Raw genomic sequence first — 17,677 nt, 5'->3', positions numbered from 1 at the left:
TAGTGGCCAACTATCAGAGAAAATATAGACCGTTCAGAACCCAGGAGCGATAACCGTGAAAGAAAGCTTATATTTTCATCACTTACGCACATACATACATGAAAGAGATGGGTTAACACCTGATTGGATATGAAGGTAACCACGGATACCGTTTTTGCCTAGCAACAAGCTAGAATGCTGTAAACCCCGCCTACCTAAAGAAAGCTGAGAGAACGCACATACCTGCACAGATGCACACACATACATGCATATATTCACACACGGTCTCTTATTTGTCACTATCCACCCACCTCTTGTTCTTCCTTCCTGTTTACGCCCCCATGATCCCCCCAGCTCAAATCAGCAGGGTCCCTGGAGGGAAAATTGCCGCCTGTCATTGGCTGACTGCATCTCCATGGTGACGCGGATGCAGCTGTACTCATGTAAGTGACAGAGAAACACAGTGTGTGTAAATCTCGTTCCAGCCTATAATGGTGTCACATAAACTGAGATGAGAGTTCACTTTAGTCACCTGTGCAGGTGTGTTTAGTTGCTATAAATATACCTTAGCAAATATTATTCCAACTCTACAGCATGTCAGCTAAATTTTATATTCAGGCTCAAACTAAAAGCTATCGAGGGCTGCGACCTTAAGAAAATATGTTTCAGTTTGTTCAGAGGTTGCCCTTCATAACTCAGGAGACTTAAAGAGTTAAAGGAAAATTATAGGTAAACTTAAACTTTTGTAGTGGGTTGTGATTACCACAAAATATGTCTCTTTCTCTTAAGAAATAAACAAAATGCATAAACTATGCATAAACATAACTGTGCTGCTGTTGTGCCAGTCAAAAATGATTTTTATTTTTATTTGAATGAAATAATTGTAATATATTTTAGTTCTATATTTTTTTCTTTGTATTTTTAGAGGATTTTATGATACTAAATAATAATTATGTTATAGTTAAGCTCCATTACCTGTTAACTACTTTTTTAGCAAAATTAAATTTTCCAACTTAAACAATCCTAAATCTTGAATGCTTTGGAGCAAAGACTTAAGTTTGGTTTATTTTTAAGAGACCGAAAAAGTGAAACAAAAAAAAGAGATTTTGTTTGGGTGATGACAAAGTTGACAGTTTGACACATCAGTGCCTGGAATGACCACCAGCAGAGGACTGCCTGATGTATACCTAATACAAGAAATGGCATGGAAGAAGATGGAAGGTGTCTTGGGTGTTCTGATGAGGCAGGCCAAGTGCACACATTCAAAGGCTGCTATGGCCAGGGGTATAGATATTATTTCTAAAAATGTCGGGAACACATTAAGCCATGAATCTTTGGGCACAAAATCCTGTCTTGCTTTATTGAGGACAGCATTTCAGGAATTAAAAAGCACAAAAAAAAAAGGACAAAATCACCACAATGCACTATAAAAATAGCAAAACTACATCTTGTGCATTATATTTTAAATCTTCCGAAGCCAAACATTAGCTTCGTGTGAGCTAAATATTGTTAAGATGGAAGAATCCCAAAACTTCAATGGATTAAGAATCGCTTATGTAAAAAATAAATAAATAAAACAATATTTTATTTTTATTATTAACAAGATTTTATTTTTTTCATAATTCTTTATAATTTAAATTAATATTATGTATCCATATATATATATATATATATATATATATATATATATATATATATATATATATATATATATATATATATATATATATATATACATATATATATACATATATATATATATATATATATATATATATATATTTTTTTTTTATTTTTTTTTCTGTAGATTTTTCCTATTTTTTGTTTGGAAACTAATAAATTGTAAGAAAATTAGATCTCAAATATAATTTAAGTTTTCATATATTCAAACTTCAAAACTTTTGTTTTCAAAGGTGTTTTTGTACGCAGTCTACAAAAGTTCGAACCAAATTTCACATTTTGTGTAGAAAGAACAACATTTTACAATTTTGGAACGACGTGATGTTTAGTAGATGATGACAGAATTTTGTTATTCTTTTAATGACCCAATTACATTTATTTGACCCTGTTTTCTGTCATGTGTTGACTTATTTACTGTTAAAACTGAAAGTTTGAGAAGGATGTATTTAAGAGTTTGTGGTTGTTGTTTTTTTAAGTAGCCAATAATATTAGTAATATCACAGTCATATACCATAATTTGCTACTTGCTTGCAGGTTACCATAAAATATAATGATCATCTCCTGAAAAACAAGCAGGACAGTTATGATGAATACTGTACCTCACCTACATTAAACACATCCTGTCTTTAGCCCAGTAACAGTATTTAAATATTCATAAGGCTTCATGAATAATGCAGTACCTGAGTGGTGAACCAGGCTGCTGAGAGGAGGCAGCTCCTCCCTCCTCCTATCACAGAAAACATGATAATTGAATCTGAATTTGTGATTAAGAATGTCATAAGAATGATCAATATGGACTGCCATCTGCCGGAATACATCCACATCCACAACAGCTGCACATTAGTGGGGGAGGGGCTTTCACTGGTGTTTCTTGATACACCATTCTCAGGATTGTGACTGTAAAGGAACAATAAGAGAGAGTATTACAAATAAAACATGTTACCTTCTGTGTAAAACTGCACTCAGAATTGTTTCATTTATGCTATAGTTTTGCGGTAAACAAGTGATTGGGCAGTTGTGACAACTCACTCCATATAATGTCAATTACAAAAAAAAGCATGTGCAGAAATGAAATTAGCTTTCAAAAATAAACCTTCCCTCAGAAATATTCACTGAATTAATAATATAAGGGTGACAACTATCCCGTCACTTCCCTTATATATTTTAAATTATATATAAATAAAAAACAAGTTTTGACAGACATGTTGTGTGTCAGCTAACCGTGTGTGAGCATCCAGTGCTGAGGAAAAATCAGCAAACTGTTCACAGATGGCTTGTCAAGTAACAAACACATCGTCATTCCACACACACACACACACACACACACACCCTACAGTGTCACAGCTGAGGTTGTATTTGTGCCAGTTTTCAAGCGTTTTAACGCTTTCATCCCCTCTTCTATCTCTGTTTCCCCAATATCAGAGGTTTGCACTGTTCACCATGGAAACTGCTTCCATTCAATTGTATTTGGCAGGTAAATAAAACAGCTCCGAGAATCACAACATCCCTTATTGGCTGTCAAGAGTGTGAGAGGAGTGATGTGATAATTAGCCCCGCCCACCCGTCAGAAATACACTCGGAAGAATCATGTCCGACTGACAACATGAGGAGATCTGTTTCCATGGAGACAACACCTACGTAAGGAGAGTGGGAAGAAGAAGAAAAAAACAGTTGAAACATTACATCAATAATTAACAAATTAAAAAATAAATTATACTATTAAATTAAAACTGTATTTACTACTATTAAGAATTTACTAAAGTTAAAGAAATTAATTCTACTACATATAAAAACATAAATTCAGTCATTTGATCGGTGGTGCAGGGCAGACACAACTAATATTGACTCAATATCGCCCTCTAAAGGCCAGACCTGCACTGCCACCTTATATATATATATATATATATATATATATATATATATATATATATATATATATATATATATATATATATATATATATATATATATATATATATATATATATATATATATATATATATATATATATATATATATATATATAATGCCCAAAACAAAAAACATTTGTAGCTAATCAAAAGGCAAAAAACATTTGTAAAAGTGTCGATGAAAAATAAATCTGTTATAACATACCTTATCTTGGCATCAGTTGCTTTGTGCAAAAATTTCAACTTTCCTAATATAGAAAAAAATAATACAGCATTCTAGAATATTTTTTATAAAGTATTAACATTATGTCGGGTTTTTCGTAATTAGCAGTTGATGACAAAAAGTAAAAGAAAGAAAAAATGTGACTTGACCTTTAGATTTTAGACTTTAGACTTTAGACTTTAGATCACCCTAGAAACCCATCAGAACACCTTAGCTTGGAACGGCCTAGCAACCTTTCGGAACACTCTACAAGCCTTAGCAACCAGTTAGAACATTTTTTGAATGTCTCGACTTCCTAATGTGCTTTTTTGTTCTTAAACTGATAAACAATGCTAACAACAACAACAACAACAACAAAAAGAGCTGCAAATGGGACCATTATGGTTATAAGTGTTGAATAAAATCTGGGTTTCGGGACATTAACAATTTCTCAGTCACAATAATTACGACATAACGTGAAAGCATCACCATGAATGTAAACGATCAAACATACAGACCTTTATTTAAAGGAAGCCCATTACTTTATAAAAAAATTAAACCCCTTTATTGTTTTTCAGATACAAAAGAAATACAAAAAGAAACACAGACAGCAAGAGGGACACTCAGTCAGCGGCAGCAGCTCAGTCTTTTGGTTAAGTACGCAGATTGTTTTCCTCATTCTCTAGGCCAGCTCGCTCTTGTCCGTGACCTCAGCGTGGCTGGTGTCTGAGCTGCCCGGTGCCAGCAGAGTTCTGCGGTTGTAGTGGGCCTTCATGATGCCTGAGTTGTTGTTTTCATTGAGGATTTGTTTCTGTTTCTGCCGGTTGAGGGACTGGACCAGGCCGAGCACCACGGCGGCGAGCGAGTACTGGCCCGTGAGCTTCCTCGGCTGCAGGATGAGCGGGTTGGGCTGCACGCGGCCCAGCAGGAAGTGCGTGCGGATCTTGCCTTCCTGTTCGCTGATTCCCTTCACGTAGATCTCGCCTCGGTACTCGAAGGCGAAGCCGCGCTCGTTCAGGATGCCGTAGGTCTCCTCTGGGAGCTGGATCTTTCCGCTGACACCTGTGCTGTCCATGCGACTTGCCAGATTGACTGTTTTCCCCCAAATATCATACTGCGGCTTCTTAGCGCCAATCACTCCAGCCACCACAGAGCCATGAGCCATGCCTGAGGAGAGAGGAGAGCACAGGGCCAGCATCAGCAAATCTCACTGTTAAAATTGAAAAATGGTCCAACCTACATTTAAGCCTTTTAATAGAGGGCTATGAAGAAAGTAAAAAGCAAAATATCCTACTAATTTTCATAAGAAAAACACTGATTTTTGGCAATAATAATTCAATATTTTAAGATAGACTTCAGTGCTGGGCTTCTTTAGAATAATAATTTATTTATTTACTTATTAAACTCTTTTATGCCATGACAGCTTATTTTTAGGTGTAAGAACAAAGTAGAATCAGTTAAATTAAAACAGGTAAATAAACTATTAAACATATTTAGAAAGCGATAAGGAGTAGATAACTTAACAGAATTTGACATGACTGTTTTCTATTTTAATATATTATAAAATGTAATTTATTTCTGTAATGGCAAAGCTGAATTTTCAGCAGCCATTAGTCCAGTCTTCAAGGTCACATGATCCTTCAAAAATCACTTAAATATGCTGGTTCTCAGCAAACATCGCATCTTATCATAATGGGTTGAAATAGTTGTGCTGCTTATTATTTTTAAGTCAGAAATTCTGTGATGAACAGAGAGTTCAAAAGAACAGCATTTATTTGAAACAGACATGTTTTGTAACATTATAATTTTTTAAATGTCATTTTTGACCAATTGAATGCATAATAAAAGTATAAATTTCTTAAAAATAAACTCTACATAATCTACATAAAGATAAAACTTTTAATTTACATTTTAAGGTGCATCTGAGATTAAAAAAGAAAGAATATTAACACTAACATTACTTATAATATTAAAATGTTTTTAGCATGATTTTAAAATAAATCACAGAGAAGAACTACATTACCCATGATCCTGAAAGGACAGTTAGAGAAGTAACCATGAAACAGAAATACTGCCCACTCCCTCAAAGCATTGTCTTCTTACAACCTCAAATATCTTTTGCAATTATATTTTTTAATAAAAATTCCATCAAATATATATATTTGTATGTTTTTTTTTCCTTTATTTTTTGGCTTCAAATCAAATATAGTAATGTTGTGACTCATCTTAGAGTTGGTTTGGACTCATGGCTTTGAAACTTTATTTTAAAAAATGGCTATGGAGAAAACAAACTGGAAAAATGTTCCCGCAATCAAGGATGATCAAAAAGTGGGCAGTCACTGTTGAGCTCAATTCTTACTTTCATAGGTTTTTCTAAATCATTTGATTTAATCGTTTGATTCTTACCGATTCTGAGTTGGAAGTTGTTAAACGAATGTTTGTTGATCTCCTGAATGCTTTCATTCAGAGCAATGGCGAAATCAGCCAGTGCACACAGATGCCCCCATTTATCCTCACATTGCTATGGTAACACAGACATATAGAATGATTACTGCACAAACTACAGGCTTCTAAGACATCAGATAATATCTGCTTTAGTATAAGTGAGTGTGTAGGCTTCTATAGATGTATGTGTGTGTGTGTGTCTGTTTTCATACTTGTTTCTCAGGAGACAATCCTGACACGGCCATGTATGTGCTGCCAATGGTCTTTATCTTCTCGATGTCCTGAAAGCGTTCCTCCCCCAGCAGCTGTACAGAGACAATCTTTCAGATATGACAGTCTACATATGTAGCATTAAACATTCACCAGCAGCTTCTGAGCAGGTGTGATGGATCTGTGTGTCTGTGTGAAAATAATTAATATTAAAGGGTCCTTACAATTCAGTCCTTATTTACTCACCCCCATTTCACGACAAACCTGTACGCTGTAATTTTTGTCATGATGAACTGTTATTGAATGAGTTTGAATCAACATGGGGTGAGTAAATATTGACAGAATCGTTATTTATTTATAAACTATGCCTTTAAATGCATGTAGGTTTATGCTGGTAGAATTCTGACCTCATCAAAATCAGCGATGATCTCGTTGAGCAGCCGCAAACACTCCACACCCTGATTATTCATCTCAGTCTGTGAGTAAAAATCAGCAAAGCCTGGAATCGAGGCGAACATCACTCCCACCGCATCGTATGACTGCGAGTAGAGCTCCTACGGATGGAGATCACACATTAGATACCTCCTCACTGGACTCAGATCATTTGACACAAATGAGCTTTAAAACAACACATGTGAAAACCTGCAGAAATGTGAGTCCAATGAACTTCAGAACAATACAGTGCATGTGACATATGCAGAACGGCTAGACTTTTTAAAACTCTACTCTAGAGGGCAGTGTTGCTTTATATTAACACACTTGTTTTACTCATAAGAACAGAGGTCGGTCAGGGTTAGAGTTTAGGGTGCAGATGCATATGATTAGGATGATATCTGATATATAATGCCAATAAAACGCATAGACCATACAAACGAACATGGTTTACATATATTTTATGTGATATAAACACATAACACTTACAAAGTGTTCCCTTTTTTTCTTGAGCAGTATATATATAAGTATATATATATATATATATATATATATATATATATATATATATATATATATATATATATATATATATATATATATATTATTGCATATCAATGTATATGTACAATATAATATATAATAAAAAGGCTACCTGCAGGTTTTTGCTATTTTCAATTAAATGCAAAAAATATTTATAAAAAAATTATTATAAAAAATCATCAAAAAAAAAAAAAAAAAAACATTCTGTCACATGTTGCCAAGGGAACATTTCTTATTTTAATTAAGTTTAACTCAACTAAAATAACTAAAACTAAACTTTAAATAAAAATGCAAAACTGTATAGATATATTTACAAAAACAATAATAAAATAATGACAAAAACACAACCAAATGACTACAATTTTAACTAAAAGTTTAATTAAAAATCAAACGGATAATATAAAAATGAATTAAAAATGTCACTTTAAAAAAAAAAAAAAATGTAATAGTTTTTCAGTGATACTATAACACTGCTGACAAAGTTGATATTTGATGATGCCAATACCACAAATACAAAATAATTAAAAACAATGGTTCATGTATATTATAAAATGTTATTTTATTAATACTATTCTAATAATATAATATAAAAATATTTTTATATAGAATTAATGCAGGAAATAAGTGTTTCAGTGGCAAAAAAAGGCATACCTTATAGACACTTCCCATATACATAGACCTCACAAGCATAACATACCACAACATGCACATCTACTGCACCTTTCAAATTAAGTGTGCAATTCAGATGAAGTGAGTGACTAATTATGTGCAATATTTGAGGTGTAATGTGTGCAAACTGCTCTATCTACTTTGCAATTTGACCAGGGAGCTCTGCTAAATAGCATGGCCAATATTAAAGGAGGTAAAACTCTCTCAATACACCCCGAAATATTCAGCACTGCACTTATACGCCCCACTGATGCATGATGTCATTACTGCATGCAATTACTGATGAGCGATCATATGTATAAGAAGTCAATGACTGCTAAGGACGAGTGTACAAAACAGGCAATAATGCACTTAATAGTTGTTAGTCACTGAGCTAAATTACTGCAGTGCCCTTTAAAAGTGGCAGGTTTTGTGAGCATGTATGAAGGAGAGAGATCATTTCCTCATCTTAATAATAGAGAGTGACGTCAATTATAGTTCACACATTTAAGTGCAGACACAATTAGCATTTAGCATCAGCCATTTCTGATTAACTGACAGCGGAACATTCCAGAAATAAACAGAGGAGTCATATCAGGACAAGAGAGAAAAGAAAGAAAGAAAGAAACTAGCAAGTAACTAGCTACATAAAAACATGGCTAACAGAGGATAAACAAGATATATGTTGCAAGAACAACAAAATTGACCAGAATTTTTTGTTTTAATGTTAAATTGGGAAATATAAAATAATATTTTCTAAAATATCATATAATAAGGAAAATAAAGTAATATTATGAAATATACAATTTTTTGTGTTTTATGGCAAAACTAAATTTTCTGCATCATTACTCCAGTTTTCATTGTCACATGATCCTCCAAAAATCATTCAAATATGCTGATTTCTTATCAAAGTTAAAAAAGTTGTGCTGCTTAATATCTTAATCAGGTTTTGATGAAATTAACAGCATTTCATTGAAATAGAAATCTTGTAAGATACGTTTTTTTACAGTCACTTTCGATAAATTCGAATTCATCCTCCCTGAATAAAAGTATTTAAATGTGTGCTCGCTGTATTTTTATGATTTTTAAAATAATGTGGCATTAGCCTACCATCATGCTAAAGTCACATTTCACTGAAATCAGTGGGGAGTCTACTGGTGTAATATACAGAGCTGTTGCAGAACATTCCAGATTACTTATCACGTATGAGGTTTTGTGATGGTAAGGATGTCGTCTATTTAGGGAGTTCACTAGATTTTGAGATTGTTTTTCATTGTAAAAAGTTTGACAAATTAACAGTAACTTACTGCCAACAATTATCCAGTAGTTGCTGTATTTTGTACCACAGTAAAACTGTGTAATGATTTAAAGCTGTAGTCGGTAACTTTTGATGCTCTAGCGGTTAATAAACAGAACTGCTTGCGTCTTGCGGAAGAACATCGTAGCCGGAACTACTTCTCTCTGTTTATGTCTATGAAGAATCACAAAGGTACTGGGTTACTCCGCCGCGGTACCCCCGAAGCAATCTAAAATAGTCCGAATATAAACACTTATTATAGGTGTACCCTAGTGATTCAGGACAAGCTAAAAACACGGTTAGGAAAATGCATTCATGGTGTACTCGCTTATTATATACATTTTTCTACATTTTGAACACAAACAAAGTTACGGACCGCAGCTCTGATTGGTTGTTTTCTTAACGGGAGCGATGGATTTCTGCAAATGGCAATAGGACCACTGGGAGTCTCATATTCTACTGTCAGGACATAATGACAGGTTTAACAAATATGTAAAAAATATATTTTTACAAAAGTTAACTACTTTTTTTACTTTTATTCTTGTTTTATCATGTATATAAATTATTTATTTGTATAACTTTCTTAATTAGTTTCAACTTCTACAGTTCAAAGTGCTTAAAGTTGCCTGTCATGCCAATAAAGCACAAAGACCAGAGTGAAAGTGGCAATGATTCACCCTTTCCTCACTTGTTCTCGCAGTCTAAGTGCTGCCATGCTTTTCCTGTCAGACTAAAGGCATGAGACACCCAGATCCACTCTGTCTCTCTACCTCATTGTCTCTGTCTTTCTCCAGGAAGTGGCGTGCGACATGGCTGGGGAGAATGTTCCGGAGCATGTTCTCATTGTGTTCACGCAGCTCTCGCATCTCATTTATCTCTTCCTTCGCCTGTACACGCCATAGGAAGTCCAGACGAGCGGTATACTCCAGCTGAGAGACAGAGAGAATATAAAAGCATCACAAGATCCATTAAATCAACACAAACAAGCAAAAGTAAAGGAACAGCCAATCAGTGTTACAGCCCTTTACAGTTATTTTACAAAGCATTCATCAGGCTCACACACTCCTTGGCAGAGAAGATCACCCTATTCTACGGCTGTATGTGTCAGAGAGAAGCTCAGTCTCTGCCCGGATAAACTTATATCATCAGATCGCATTTCAAGACCGAATGATTGTCACCACAAATGCAAACTATACTATGAATTGCACCTGCTACTAAACTCAGAACAGACAGACAGAATATATTAATAACAAAATGAAATATATTTATTTGATCAAAATGCAGTAAAAATAATAATTTGAAATATTATTACAATTGAAAATAACTGGTTTTATTTTGATATATTTTAAAATTGCATTTATTTATGTAGTAAAGCTGAATTTGCAGCAGCCATTACTACAATCTTCAATGTCACATAATGCTTCAGAAATCATTCTAATATGCTGATTTGGAGCTTAAGAATCTTTTTAAAACTTGCTGAAAATATTTAGTTGTAAGTTTTATAATTTATCTGTTGAAACTTTAAACTTTTGTTATATATATATATATATATATATATATATATATATATATATATATATATATATATATATAGAAAATGACTTATACAGTACATTGCCATTAAATACAATGAATGAACCTTAGCATAGGAGCCTGATAGAAATGCTAATTTTAGATGAAATTTCAGATGGCACTTAGGCTTTTGCATCTGAACTCTTCATATATAAATAAAAAAAGGCTTTAAGTTTCAAAGAAAATAAAAAATAGTATCTATTAACTGTCAGCAATACTAGGCAGATAAATCACAAATACACACTCAGCAAACACAATCCAGTCACTGGGAAAAAAAGGCACACAAAAAACCTAGCAACCAGAAGAGGACTGCATCGGTAGGTAATCAACAACAGGAAAGATGCAGAGAGGTGCACTTTCTTCTTAAATGTGGAAAATAACTCATAATCAGAAAATGCTTTATGAATGCTTTACAACATTGATTTTAAATGTCCTTATATAGGTTTCTCTTGAAAAACATTCTTAATTTAATATAAAAGACTATAGTATGATATTTGTATAAGTATGACACATCTTACTATTTATAATGGCACTCGTTTGCAGCAATGACAACACCTCCCTAAAATGACTCAAACAAACATGCCCCCACGTCTACGTCACTATGTGAAAATATTTGCGTAATGCTGCCCAAATGTTCACGCAAAGAAAGAAGGCATGGTTTCAGTAACACAGTTAGTGTTGAAGCAGTCATGTCGGGGAGATGCTTGCTGTGTGTATCTAAGCGAAAGTAAAAGTACTTTATTTGGCCTTCTGAAAGTAGATGCATTTAGGAATCTTTAAGACTACTTATAACAGAACAACAAAACATTTTATGGACAACCATTTCGTGAACCTAGGAGAGGAGGTCATTCTGACTTGGCTACGACAATCTGGCGCTTCTGAATCAGCTACTGTAAGTATGTTTTGTTATTTGTATAAGTATTTGCTATTGAATGTTCAAATGTAGAGCTTTGCACATCGCATGAGTGTGTGTTTGGTGCGTGCTCGTGTGTGTGTGATAGAGAGAGAGAGACGGGGTCACACAGTGGAGTCAGTGGTCTTAACCGTCCGTGGCTTGTGTACTGCAAACACATAGGAACTTCATCACTGTGTCTGTCACTCCACTCTGTTCCTCTTTCAGGCTTGAACTGATGATAAAACTAAGGACAGTATTAACTGTCTTTACATTTATTTTGAAAGATGAAGCTTGTGATTATGGAAAGGGGCGTTACATTTCCGATGAGTGCTTGCAGTGTTCGGCCAATCACAATGCACTGGGTCAGTTGGCCAATCAGAGCAGACTGCGTTTGTCGGAAGGAGAGTTTTGTCGAAAACAAGCGTTTGAGAGAGATGGGGCATAGAGGGGCTTTTTAAAAATGTTTTTTGAACATTAAAGCATGTCAACATTTTCTGTTACACCAAATACATAAAATAATGATCTTTAAGCATTTGAAAGCATCGTATGCCCCCTCAAATTTTGTTTTCGAGCCGCTCCAGTAAGTTAATTAAAAATTGAATGTGGCTCTTAATCATCATTGTGCTAAAAGCATCATCTTCTTCTCATCCATTCCTCCCTCTGTTTTAAAAAGATGTGGAGACCTTGAGCAAGATGCCCCAACCACACAACCAAATGACACTGTATGTATAATTTGTTTTACATTTGGACAGCATTTGTTTTACAGTTGGCTCTATTTACACCTTATCTAAAGATCCATCTCAGGAGATCGGACCACAAACAATTATTATTTTGCTGTTTATATCAGAACAAGCATCTCAAATGTGTCTCCTGTGACAAATGGTGTTCAGTTTCAGTGGGATGGTCTCTGATTTCATGATTACACCCATCATCACTCGCAATGTTGCTTTGAGTGTTATTGCATGTTGATAAAGTGAAAAAGCACTGTCTATGAAGCATCAGAACAGATTAGCGTTTGGTCCTCAAGCAACATGAATAGATGATGACATCACTTTTCATTTTATTTCTTTCACACACTGTACTCAGTGAGTTCCCTTAAATGCTTTGGCAGTGTTGTGACCCTTTGTGGTACATCTTGCCTCTAACAGGAAGTGAGCTGTACTGCGTTTCTGCTATCTCTGTTCAGCCTGGCTTCCATCAGCTCTCTTCCAAATGAAGAGCTGCAACAAGGTCCCTGCTTATTAAGCAGTAGCACACGCTCATCTGCATATATTAATATCCAGCTTTAATTGAAAGTGTTTCACAAAGGCGTCCAGATTGAAAAATTAATTTACAAACAGTCAGGGTGTGATGTAAGTGTTTATGCATGTGTATGAGTGTAAAATGCATGCGTGTTTGCATCAATTTGCGTATGCTCTCAGACTGAATATGAAGTGAAAGATGATTTTATGAGGAGTAATTATGCAAGTGGGGCAGACAGGGGTGTAAGACTGTCCGACTGATTATTAAAAACACATCAACAAGACTAACCTCCATTAACCTCTAAAACACATGCACACACACAGAGACGGACGCACACACTCAGACAGTAGACAATTAAGGCAGTGCATATATCAACCAAATTACTTTTGACAAAAACAAACTGTAAGAAAAGAGTTGGATAAGTTTTACAAATGAGTTTTATAAGTTTTAGATGTCTTGGGAGGCCCAGTTTTGAAGCTCACCACTGTCTAGAGTGGTTTGGGACTTTATCAATATCAGAACATTCATTTAAATGGTTAAACATCTGGCTGTTGGAAGAGCAGCTGTTACAATAGTAGCTAAAATAAATGCATTGTTTTATCCATAATAAAATGATGTGCTAAGTTCTTTGGTGGTGACATACTGGTTCTCAAGGATCTCACTCAGCAGATAATACAAAAGTTATGTTTCCTCATGCTTTATTCCATTGAGCGAGGCATGTACCTGCATTCATAAGTTAATCAAGAGGAACATTTTAGTGCCTTTCAGAGCTCAGTAGACTCATCGGAGTTCTCCATTTATAGAAAGTATCTACTTTGTCCTAGTTTTTTTTTTATTCTTTAGAAACACTAAGAAAATACACTAAAGCAAAAATTTCAAGCCACTGACTTTCTTTTTAATCTCACTTATGTCTACACTGCAAAAATAAATAATTTTTTATATTTTTAAATATTCAGTTTTGTTAAAATATCTTTAACTGCTTAAAACAAGACATTTTCTTGAGAAGGCACAATTATTGTGTTGCTCCAAACTTTGTTTTGATCGCAAAATTACAAAAATGAAATTGTTATTTTTCCTCATATTATTTCCATCACTAAAGTTTTGTTAGCATCAAAACACCACAGAACTATAAACTTTCTATCATCTCAATGTTTTTCCCCATTACCATGTCCCATTATGGGCTCCATTTATTTTTGCTTGTTAAGCATTAATGTCTTATGCAGTTGCATCAATTAATTATCTATTATCTAATTATTCTATGCATTCTACACACACCAAGAGAAGCATAAATAAGAAATGATCAAATCACTGTCCAAGAAACACATGCCAAATCCCATTCCATAGGCCAAGCAGTGCCAGTGGGACCACCCGCTGTTGCCATACATATGGGGGGAGGGCAGTTAATAGCTGGACACAACACATGGCACAAGCACAAAGCATTGCGGTCAACTCCATGCACATTAATCAGAGTGGTGCCAACACACCACACACACACACACACACACACACAACTACACAAACCCAGCACTCATTTCTCTCTCATCCATCACCACTCAGAACGGCTCTTTCCACTGGTCTACGGCATCAAAGACAACAATCAGTGGAGTGAACTTAAAAAGCTTCACACACGGTGTGTCAGAGAGAGAGCAGGGCTTTTATATATTAACTGTGAGACCTTATGAAGCAGCCAATAACTTGCAGCCGTTTCTTAGAAACGTGACATTATAAAATAGGCACTGAATGGCCTCTGATCTGCTGTCAGGTTAGCATCTGTGTGTGTGCCTCTGTTACCTGTTGGCCATGGTAGAACACAGCTAAAAGGAACATCGCCATGAGAAGCAGAGACGTTTCCTTGGTTCCCAGGAAGCTTTTGCTGTAACCAGGGAAACGGGACAGAAAGCCTCATGAGCTCTACAGCACATTTATAATGTCCAGAGTGCAGTTAGTTAAGACAAACATCTGTCATAAATGTCATTAAGAGCCTTAAACACAGTGTATACTGTTTGTCAAACACTTATGATATCTGACATTATTATTTTTATTATTATTTTTATTTTTTTTATGAAAGTGGATTATAATGTTTTAATCAGTACCTACAGTACTTCAGGGTTTGGTTCTGCTTTAGAGGTTGTAATTTGGTAGATGGTTTGGTTTACAGTGTTCACATATAGGGACAATAACTCTGGAGTAAATATAATGCACAATGATGATAACTAGGGTAGACATCTTAGCACTGCAACAATGTTGTATAAGTAGTCCATGCAAGTAATTTATTTAGCTTTTATAAAATGTATAATTTTTTTCATACTATATAAACATTTCCCCCCAATTTTTCCAATTTTTTTTAGGTGGTATACCATGGTATTCTTTGAAGTGCCTTTGAAATATAATGTGAAAATGATTAACATCCATAAAGAACTTGCATGAAGATGCACAGTAACTTTTCTTCAGTATTGTTGTTAATCAGCAAAAAAAATCATAATAATAATTATATATATACATATATGTATATTCTGACCAGGTATAAAAAATTTACTTATAACTGGTATATTATTACTGTTCTTGAAAGAAGTCCATGAAGGTTGCATTTATTTGTATTGATCAAAGAAAAAAACAGTAATATTGTGAAATATGACCATGATTTAAAATAACTGTTTTCTATTTTTATATTAAAATTATATGAAATTGAATGCCATTTTAAAAGGTACTTTTTGCTTTTGATGGAAAAGCCAAATTTTTAGCAGCCATTATTGGAGTCATCTAATACTGTATGCTGTTTTGCTGCTCAATAAATATTTCATATTATTGTCAATGTTTAAAACAATTGTGCTGCTTAAAAATGTTTTGGAAACTGTTTTTTCAGGATCTGTTGATTAATATAAAGTTCAAAAGAATAGCATTTATTTTAAATACAAATCTTATGTTACATTGTAAATGTCTTTAAGTCTAGATTTAAAGGGTTAGCTCACCCTTGAAGCATCCTAGGTGCTAGGATGCTTTCTTCTTTCAGAATAATCCAACTGGAGTTGGAGATATTAAAAATTGTCCTTGCTATTCCAAGCCTTCAATGGGGTAACTGGATGTTTGTTGTCAAAGGTTCAGAAGACGTGAAATAAAGTGCACACATCTGTAATAAAACGTCCCCCACACGACTCCGGGGGTGAATAAAGGCCCCCTGGAATGAATCCATGCATTTTTATAAGACAGATATCCAGAATTCAAACGAATAAACACTTTTTTTCTAATATCTGCTGACTGTGGGATGCGGACGATGTGCAGGTGGATGATAGAAGATGTATTTCACACGCACTTTATTACGTCTTCTGAACTGTTGCCAACAAACACCCGCTTACCCCCACTGAAATGCTTGGAAGAGCAAGGATAATATTTAATATAACTCTCTCTGGGTTATTCTGAAAGAAGAAAGTCACATACAGTACACCTAGGATGCTTTGAGGGTGAGTAGAAGATGGACGAATTTTCATTTTCGGGTGAACTAACCCTTTAATACAGCCTTGTGGAATGATAATAACATTTATAATAAAAACTTTACTGACCCCAAACTTTTGGCAGCGTATGTAGGCAGTCACAGAAGTGTATGTGCAATCCTTGCAGGGTTAAAAACCTAGTTGCCAAACTAATCTTTTGACCACCAGGCCACACCACCCACATTTATTTTTCAGACGTAGTTTATGTGTCCTTCTCATTAAAAGTTTAGCAAAAGACAGAAATGTCTGAATGGGTGGTGTCAATCATAAAACTTGCAGAAATCTATTAAAACACTTGCAGACTGCTACTCTAGAAACAGCAAGACATTTATTGCTCTTATAGTCGGTCCGCATCATTTTACAAACTTGCATCACATCCATAAAGAACAAAGTGTGATGTATAATTCCGCTCTTTATAATTTGTTTGCTTCTGAATGGCACAATGTGAAAGTTTGCATACCTCTGATTAAGTGTAAGTGTGTCATAGCGGATGAACAGAGGTGTGTAGAAGGCCTCGGTCAGCAGTGCGTAGATAGCGATCATCATCAGCAGGATGGCCAGCTTCAGGACAGAGTTCAGTCTGAGGAACACTGCACACGTCACCATAGCCAACACTCCAGTAAACACGAAATACTGTCAATGAACAGGCAGATAACCTCACCATTAATAAGCCATTGCTCTGTGCACAGTGAATGAATTGATTTTAAACGGTTTACACATTTGCTAGAATTCTATCAATCCTTTTAACAGACTGAAACTGGCAATAAGCTGTGGGTCTGACTGTGTGGGGGGCAGTGGATGAAAAGACCTCTGGGTAGAAGCAGATATCGGGGATTGAGGCAGATGCATTAAGCGTCTGGTTCCTGAATGAGCCGGATTTATCGAAATCACACCAAAGCTACAATAAAAGAGAAAGAGAGTGCTAATGTTAGAGAATCGATTGCATTTGAGCAATAAAATTGCATTTCCAAGAACTTTCTAGCTAAAGGTGTAGCTGATAAATGGCTTATATAACATTCTATAATATTCTATTAAATCAAATTAAAAATATAAAAAATTAAGATCAAATGTTTTACATGCAATTTAGGCATAACAACATTGTAATATGCAGTATGAAAATTAGATTTTTTATCT

At 34.8% G+C, this 17,677-nt stretch overlaps 1 protein-coding gene across 1 annotated transcript in view; it reads right to left on the bottom strand.

The window, feature by feature from the left end:
- Positions 1–4,001: 4,001 nt before the first annotated feature.
- LOC113120872 (adenylate cyclase type 8-like) overlaps positions 4,002–17,677 on the bottom strand; it is a 38,186-nt gene continuing 24,510 nt past the window's right edge. The window contains exons 11-18 of the mRNA XM_026290985.1: positions 17,352–17,441; positions 17,004–17,176; positions 14,847–14,928; positions 10,117–10,275; positions 6,834–6,980; positions 6,429–6,521; positions 6,178–6,292; positions 4,002–4,938 (exon numbers count right to left, since the gene is read on the bottom strand). Coding sequence (XP_026146770.1) covers positions 4,454–4,938; positions 6,178–6,292; positions 6,429–6,521; positions 6,834–6,980; positions 10,117–10,275; positions 14,847–14,928; positions 17,004–17,176; positions 17,352–17,441 — 1,344 coding nt within the window. The 3' untranslated portion in view covers positions 4,002–4,453. The remainder of the gene's footprint in view (positions 4,939–6,177; positions 6,293–6,428; positions 6,522–6,833; positions 6,981–10,116; positions 10,276–14,846; positions 14,929–17,003; positions 17,177–17,351; positions 17,442–17,677) is intronic.

This window comes from Carassius auratus, chromosome 2 (genome assembly GCF_003368295.1).
Source record: "Carassius auratus strain Wakin chromosome 2, ASM336829v1, whole genome shotgun sequence".
NCBI classification, from domain to species: Eukaryota; Metazoa; Chordata; class Actinopteri; order Cypriniformes; family Cyprinidae; genus Carassius; species Carassius auratus.
Note: the sequence above shows the minus strand (reverse complement) of the source record. Positions and strands in the feature narration are given on the sequence as shown.